Source organism: Hippocampus bargibanti, linkage group LG05 (genome assembly GCF_051943395.1).
Source record: "Hippocampus bargibanti isolate YZ-2025 linkage group LG05, ASM5194339v1, whole genome shotgun sequence".
Lineage (NCBI taxonomy): Eukaryota > Metazoa > Chordata > Actinopteri > Syngnathiformes > Syngnathidae > Hippocampus > Hippocampus bargibanti.
The window spans coordinates 13,933,349-13,940,986 of NC_142738.1; the positions used below are offsets into that span (position 1 = coordinate 13,933,349).

At 40.6% G+C, this 7,638-nt stretch overlaps 1 protein-coding gene across 1 annotated transcript; it reads right to left on the minus strand.

Annotated features, from left to right (window-relative positions):
* Positions 1–5,493: 5,493 nt before the first annotated feature.
* LOC148898013 (lithostathine-1-alpha-like) lies at positions 5,494–7,361 on the minus strand. Its single transcript, XM_088996793.1, has 6 exons — positions 7,237–7,361; positions 7,087–7,114; positions 6,888–6,973; positions 6,651–6,791; positions 5,846–5,951; positions 5,494–5,774 (listed from the first exon to the last, which is right to left on the minus strand). Exons 1-6 carry the CDS (start codon positions 7,345–7,347, stop codon positions 5,695–5,697), a joined length of 552 nt encoding a protein of 183 aa, XP_088852919.1. The 5' UTR covers positions 7,348–7,361; the 3' UTR covers positions 5,494–5,694.
* Between the last annotated feature and the right edge of the window lie 277 nt (positions 7,362–7,638).

Here is a 7,638-nt window from a genome sequence, read left to right on the forward strand (position 1 = left end):
TCGTAAATTTTGGGGATGTGATGGAAAATAAGAAGTTATCATAGTTAAGTTTCTTGCTGTTATATGCTTAGTCAACACTTGTGACTCAATACACAATTGAAGCACAGACAAACTGGGGTCAATCAGGTCAACAGACACAGCAAGTTAAACTGTCAGCTTCACAGAATTTAGGACTTGGGAAACTCCTTATCACAGGATTAATTTAGGACTTCATACTCATTCACGGGAAAAGGTCATTAGCCAGGTTACAAATTCATCAGTTCATGGAAAACACAATGTTTTATTGCTTACAGCTGTTGGTGCTCAGAACGTCCAGAGTCGTGGTATTATAATCAAGAAAACTATGTTGAACTAATGTATCACTTTAATTTGCATGTACAGTAAAGTCTCGTTATATTGATATTCAAGGGAGTCCGAAAAAATATCGATATAAGCGGGACTATCGATATATCCGACCCTGTTTGCATATCATTTTCTCCGTGCGTGCATAGAAATAGTATCGATATAACCGGGACTATCGTTATATCCGATATCGATATAACGAGACTTTACTGTATTCTCAATAAATAGCTTGGCAGAGGGCCGCAGAATTCAGACGTATGTCATGGATGACTGTGTTTCCTGCCGGCAGTAGGGACAATCTTTCTGGTTCCGAGTCTTCGTCCACAGTGTCTGTCATATCTCTGACAGAGTGCATTAGCTGTTTTACAACAAGAATGTGGTACACGTGTTGAAGGTGCTGATTTAGTATTTTGTGCCGTGCCAGGAGAAGTGCCCCACAAATATAGCATACCATTTAATAGATTAAGGAACAAACATCCAACATTTATTCATTACGGATCAGAATGGATATTAGAACCAGTAAATGAAAACACGGATACAACTATAATTACTATATAATGATAAGACAAGTGGATGATAATATATGAATTGCGTTTCCATTTGGGGTCTGTATGGAGCCGAGAAGAAATGAGCCCGATGCTCTGTGAAAAGTGTAGATTTATACCTAATTGAAGAATAGTGGTGCAACCCTCAATGCCAGACACAGAATTTGGTCCTTGGAGAAGAGGTAGAGACATAAAACAAATAGGGCTATTGCAGCCCCTACCGTGTAACTCTTCTGAGTTTTCAATAGTGTCAGCAAAACAACCCTGGGAAACAACCCTGGGAAAAACTTTAAAGGACAACCGACGCCCCCGGACAAGTTGTGTCCATAATGTATAAAATCACTTCAAATGACTTCTACTGAGCGTATTTTACAAAGATTCTACGGCATATAGCTATATTTTACGTTTTAAGACTTGCGCTGAATATTCAGGAAGTCTTGTTTTCGAGTTGATGACGATGACTGACATAACGTCACGTCTGTAACGCCCCTGACCGAGAAAGCGACACACAATGCATTTTGGGTACTTTGTTTGGTCTGAAAACTTCATGTTGATCCGAGTTGATGGCGAACTTAGAAGGAAAACACATACATGTTTTGGGTATTTAAGATGCTATAAAACGTTTTTATAATGTCAGTTAGGAAACAAAAAAATGGTGTTGGTTGTGGAGACTCCAAGTGGGATATAAGACGGTAACCCCAATTCGGGGAGGGAGCCGAAACACCGGCTCATGTAACAAGTTTGAAGGATATGGTATTGGTGCATTTCCGAAGGGTCTTACCCGGGATAGCTGGGACGAGGGGGAAATTATCCTGATTGGCGACGGATCCACTGGATGACTCACAACCACTGGGGGCCATATTACTCCAAATTGCGATAGTAAAAGGGGTTGGAGCTGCCTCCGAACAAGGGGATGACCGATTAAGGGTTATAACTGGAAACCCTTATGCAGATAAATTGTTTCGTGAGGAAACAGGAATTGAAAGTAATACAAATAATTGGCTTTTAATGGCACAACAAGCAACCTTACTGAGTGATTGTGTGGTATGTATGGGACCAAGACCTACTTCAAAAATTGTACCAGCAGCAATACTGTCATGTTTTGCATGGTGGTGATGGCGGGTGCGGGTCCCAAAAAGCAGGCAGGAGGGAGCAGGAGGTTGTGTTTGACGAATTGTATTAAAATAAAGTCAGCAGGAACAAAATGTAAAACAACAAAATTATCTGAACAGAAAAAATACAAAGTATCAAAAGAAAACCAAGAGTAAAAATCCGCCAGGGTTAAACAAACACATGCACAGCATACGATGCATACAATTGCATACAAAGCATACAACAATGACCCGACACCGGATGGTCGTGGCGGGAGTCCTTTTAAGTGTCACTGATTGTAACGACCAGCATCTGCGAGGCAGCAGGCAGGCTGACAGCGCTATCCGGTGGTCGCCAATCCGAACGTGGCAGTCCACCAAGGCTCGGGACGACCAGCACCTGTGCAGGTGCAGGCGGGGCCGACAGCACCACCCGTTGGTCGCCAACCAGATTATGACAAATACATTATGATCATGTAACTGAAGTTATCAACACTACAAACTTACAAAAACAACATCTCATGAAATATGACGGTCTTTCCTATAGTCCCCCCGACTAAGTACAAGGCTATATTCGACCCAAAAGTGGTTGTTTTAAATTTCACATGTGTACATTTTGATGGTAGTGATGCACAAATTGGTGCGGTGTCAGCCAAATATTGTTCAAAAATAATTAAAGTAAATTCTACCTTTGACCCGGTCAGTCACGCTGACGTATGGTGGTGGGACGGGCATAAGCCATATGACCTGCTTCCTGCCAAAATCAAAGGTCGTTGCAACTTGGTTTCACTCCTGTTACCTGTAAGCACTTACTCTTTGTCGATGGAGAGCCTGCAGGGGCAAAGACAGGAAAATGTGGAACCCCCGGCTGACCCACTCAGATCTAAAAGATCCACCAAGTAGAGGTGGCAAGACGGGAACCCCACATACATCGACGCTATCGGGTACCGAGAGGGGTTCCTGACGTGTATAAATTGGTCAATCAAGTAGTGGCAGAATTTGAAAGCATCTTTTTGTGGATTACTCCCAATAAAAATGTAGACAGGATAAATTACATTCATTATAATGTACAACTTTTGGGGAATTATACGACTGAGGCCTTCGAAGCAGTACATGACCAATTGTCAAAAACATCATTAATGGCATTCCAAAAACGTTATTGCTTTAGATATGCTTTTGGCTGAAAAAGGAGGGGTTTATTCAATGTTTGGGAGCCAATGTTGCACATTTATCCCGAATAATACTCAAGTGGACGGTAGATTAACCAAAGCCTCAAAGGATTAAGGGCATTTAACCAGCATCTTAAACATCAATCAGGTATCAATATTTTTGGGGGGAAGTGTGGATGGACCATTTTGGTCGTGATAAGTCATCGGTTTCATCGGTATTGGTCTCAATTTCAATTTTTGTGGTCATGATAGTAATTTGTGGGTGTGGCTGTATTCCGTGCTTTAAATTGTTGTTAATTAAACTGATATATAGAGCTATTGGTCTGGTTGACATTACTACTGAAAGAACAGCTTTTCTGGTCCTGGAAGACAGCTGCGTGGATGTTCAGTTTCTCACCTGAGTATAGGGAGTTTCACCTTGTAATGATTTGCTTGCACAAACCTTCTTAAATTGCAATTTGATAATGTTAAATAAGAAGTGAAATTTCTATATACAGGGGGGAAATGTAAGGAAAAAATTATATTGAAATGTTCACTTTCATACTTGTTATTTTATTGTTTGATCAGTGGGCTACGTGTCTGCTATCAAGTTAAAGTCCACATTGCTCTGCTGGAAGAAGGGTCAAAGGTCAAGGGTCAAAGTTTATTGAGAGAACAGTGAGAATCAACAAATCTGATAATCGTCAAGGCGACCGTATGAAGAATCCAATTAACTGTTGTTGTTTTATGCTTGTGTGCCTCTGTTAATGATCAACAATTAATATAATAAAAGGCCACCATACGGGGAAATACAGCTGGTAATCACTTGCAACGCTACGCTGTTGCGTTTTGCCTTGGAGCTGATGACCCCATACATACGTAAAACTGTTGGACGCGTGGACTCGAGTCATTTACCGGCGCAGGTGAATCAATTCATGTTGAGATCGCAATCTCTTCCTCCTCAAACTGTCTTCAGAAGATTGCATACTGTTTTGTGTTCAAATTCCTTGACAGTTTTATCATCCACGCTTACACAGGAAGCCAAACAACTCTACTGACACCTAAAGTGTCGAGTCACAGACACTGCTTCCAGTCTGGAGTCTTTGAGTGTGTTAAAATCAGCAACACTTCAATCCAACAGTTCCTCCATGTGGATGGAGGCCGAGCACGGACCATTATCACATCCTCTGCAACTTCATCCGCCATATTACTCATCAATATCAGTTTTTAGTTTTTTTAGTTTTTTTTAACCCACTGTTGTATTGGTAGAACTAACACACTTTTTTTGCACACCTCTCGTACCTCGTAATGGAGTTCCTTTGAATAGTGGCACCATCTGTGCCATGAGAGTGGCAGGAGATATATACTACTATGCAAAAAAATGCAACATACTGAAATTTAAAACAATGGAGCACCTTATTTTTCGAAATACATTGTTGTGAAGAGAATGCCCACAAGCATCTTTTCCCACGTTAATTAAATATACTGAATAATAGAATATCAATGCATGGATGTCAAGGTTGTTGGATATTATTTGTCATCAAATCAGTCGGTCAAGTGGGTTGCCTGCAAGGATGTTGGAAGGCCTGCAGGTGTCAGTTCTCAACGACACAGTATCAACACAGTATCAACGTAGTATCATTGAATCAACATGCTTCACAGTGTCTCATGGGCCCATAACTACCTGTGGCTAGTGATGTGCCCCCGGCTGTGCCAGGGCTTCCAGGCGTGTGCCGAGTAAATAGGTGAAAGAATTTGGGACACTCATGATTAGAACATGTGGCGATATAAAGGACGCTTGATGCAACCAAACCAAACATAATCAAAACCATAACATTGTCCTCTACATTTGTTATGCTATTGAATGAAATATTTTTTATAGGAATCGGGAAAAACAAATTGATAAAATGTTCACGTAATGAATATTTTTTTGTTGTTGTCAGACTGTTGCAATGGACCATTGCGATAAATAGTGATGGAAAAAATGGTTGCCCGTCATATAGCTGCGTCAACTGAGATCAAAGGTGTGGTATTCAGAGTTGGGCATTGCATTTTCAGTCCTATTTATAGTATCAATTATTCCATTTTAATAATGACTCCAGGCAGCACAGTGGTCTTATGTTTCGGACATCTGCTTTACAGTTCAAAGTTCAAGGGTTCGATTCAAACGCTATTCTTCCTGTTTGGAGTTTGCATGTTATTTTAATACCTTTTTTGTCTTTAAATTGTTGGACCACAAGCGATTGCCATGTTGGTTCATGACCATGCATTGTTTTTTATCTTTATGATGATATTGACATTTTAAATTTTATGCAAAAGTCTCTGTAAGTTTGAAAAGGCGCGTTACAAAAAAAAGGCCAACAAATATTTTGGTGCAGACAGATTCCTTCATTTACGGGATGTTCATTGACATTATGATTTGTTGTCAGGAACAATTGTGGAAAAGGGAAGACGAAGAAAGGTAATAGTAAACCCAAGAACACAAAGACACCACGAAAGTCTGATATTGTGTCATTGAGTCATCATTGTTATGATGGAGCTACATTGTGACTAAAGTAAGATGAGTGATTAGTGGACGACAAGGCGCGCTTCTTTAATGCAAATATATTCGTCCAGATCTGTACAGTCTGTATTTTGCCAAAATCCACCTGTAAGAAGCAAATATTTACATATTACATTATTGTGTTATGATCAAACTTCAATCGCTGATTTTACTTACTCATACTTATCAGGGCTACACAATTGCCACCTACAGGATCAGTTGTCCCACCAAGGAAGTTCCTGAAATCCTCAATGGTGCCATCAGTCCATATGAAATCGTCCATCTAGAAGACCAAGTGGCTTTTCAATACATGACACATGACAATAACATCTGCTTGTATTGGCTTCTGCTATCTTAGTCACTCTGGAATAAAACTAAGATCGTGCTGGAACATGATGAGAAGCACACAATGTCATGCTGGAGTTCGAGGTTGGAGCGTGGAGCAAAAAATCTGATGAAATGATGGTTGGAGTGTTAAATGTATTTTTTTCCTGAAAAAAATTGATTACTTCAACAGGTTGAACGACTTTAGGGTCATCCCTGTGTACATTTTACAAATGTCAAGATAGATGATGTGCTCAACTGTGTTTTCCCCTCACGAAGTCCTAACAATGGAATGCTGAAGACCATAGGCAAGGGGTCTCCAAAGTTGGTCCTCGACGTCCGCTGTCCTGCCTGTTTTCCAGCTCTCCCAGCAGCAACGCACCTGATTCAAATCATCAGGACCATTTTGATGCTGCTTCAGAGCTGGCTAATGAGCTGATCATTTGAATCAGATGTGTTGCACCTGGGGGAGCTGGAAAACAGGCAGGACAGAGGCCCTCAAGACCGACTTTGGAGACCCCTGCCATAGACTGTATGCCTTCGAGGCGACGACACGATTGAGCACATTTCCTTTTCTCTGGTAAAATGACAGAAATATGGGTTACATGTATGACTTAAACACAAAAACATAAACTATGTCTGCTGGCTAATGCTTTACCGCAATTGAATCATGAAGTCCAATCCAGATGGTATCATCAGGGGCAATAGTGGGAATGGAAGGAATCAGTTGCTGAACGACCGCATTTTCCAGGTTACTGTGGATGGACACGAGATTCCCACCAAGGATGTTGCAAACAGCCTGAGGGGAGGGGGAAAACATATATGTTTCAGTATTTCAGGTCTGCCAGGGAAATAATTTTGTTTGGACTCTGCGCGTCCAAAATGTTCAATATACCTCTGCATCTGCAAACGTCCTTTCTTCATCCTGGTAAACGTAACAGTTGCAGTCCAATAGAGTCCAGCCTTTAGGACAATAAATGTCTGCCGCACAATTGTTCCGTCATTATTCACATGTTTTCAGGTGAAAAAGAGACAATCAACTTCGGTGTCAATGCTTGGAAGTCAAAAAGTATGTCTGAGTCAGAGCTACTGACCGCCGGATTTTTTTGAAGGGAATGCCCACTGTGGAAGAAAGCACATGGTTAAAATAAGACTGAACATTGGAACAAATGAAGACAGTCATGTATTAGACAGCATTGTAAATCCATCGTGATTTTAGTCATTGGGGTGAGATTTTAACTTACGACACCCATCAACAGTCCACTGATCCCGCAAAGGAGGAACAACGAGTGAAGAGTAAATGCCATCTCTATACAATTGAAATATACTTTAGGTTTCGAACACAACATCAGCATTTTATTTTCACTTAAGCCCGTCAAATTAGAATGCAGTAAACGTTAAAAGATAGATATGAATTTGATATTTTTGGAAAGTAGTATGAAAGGTTTACCTTTGCAGTTGCGAAGATTGATACTGAGGACAGTAAGGGCAATCCCTTTTATACATTGGGTTGTCAGTCATGCACGGTCACCTGACATGTCAGATCGAGTCAGACAATTAAAAGTTAATGAGTGATTGAAAAAAAAAAAAGACACAAAAAAAACTCATTTGTAATGTCTTGTTTGACAAACAGGTTGTGGGCCAGA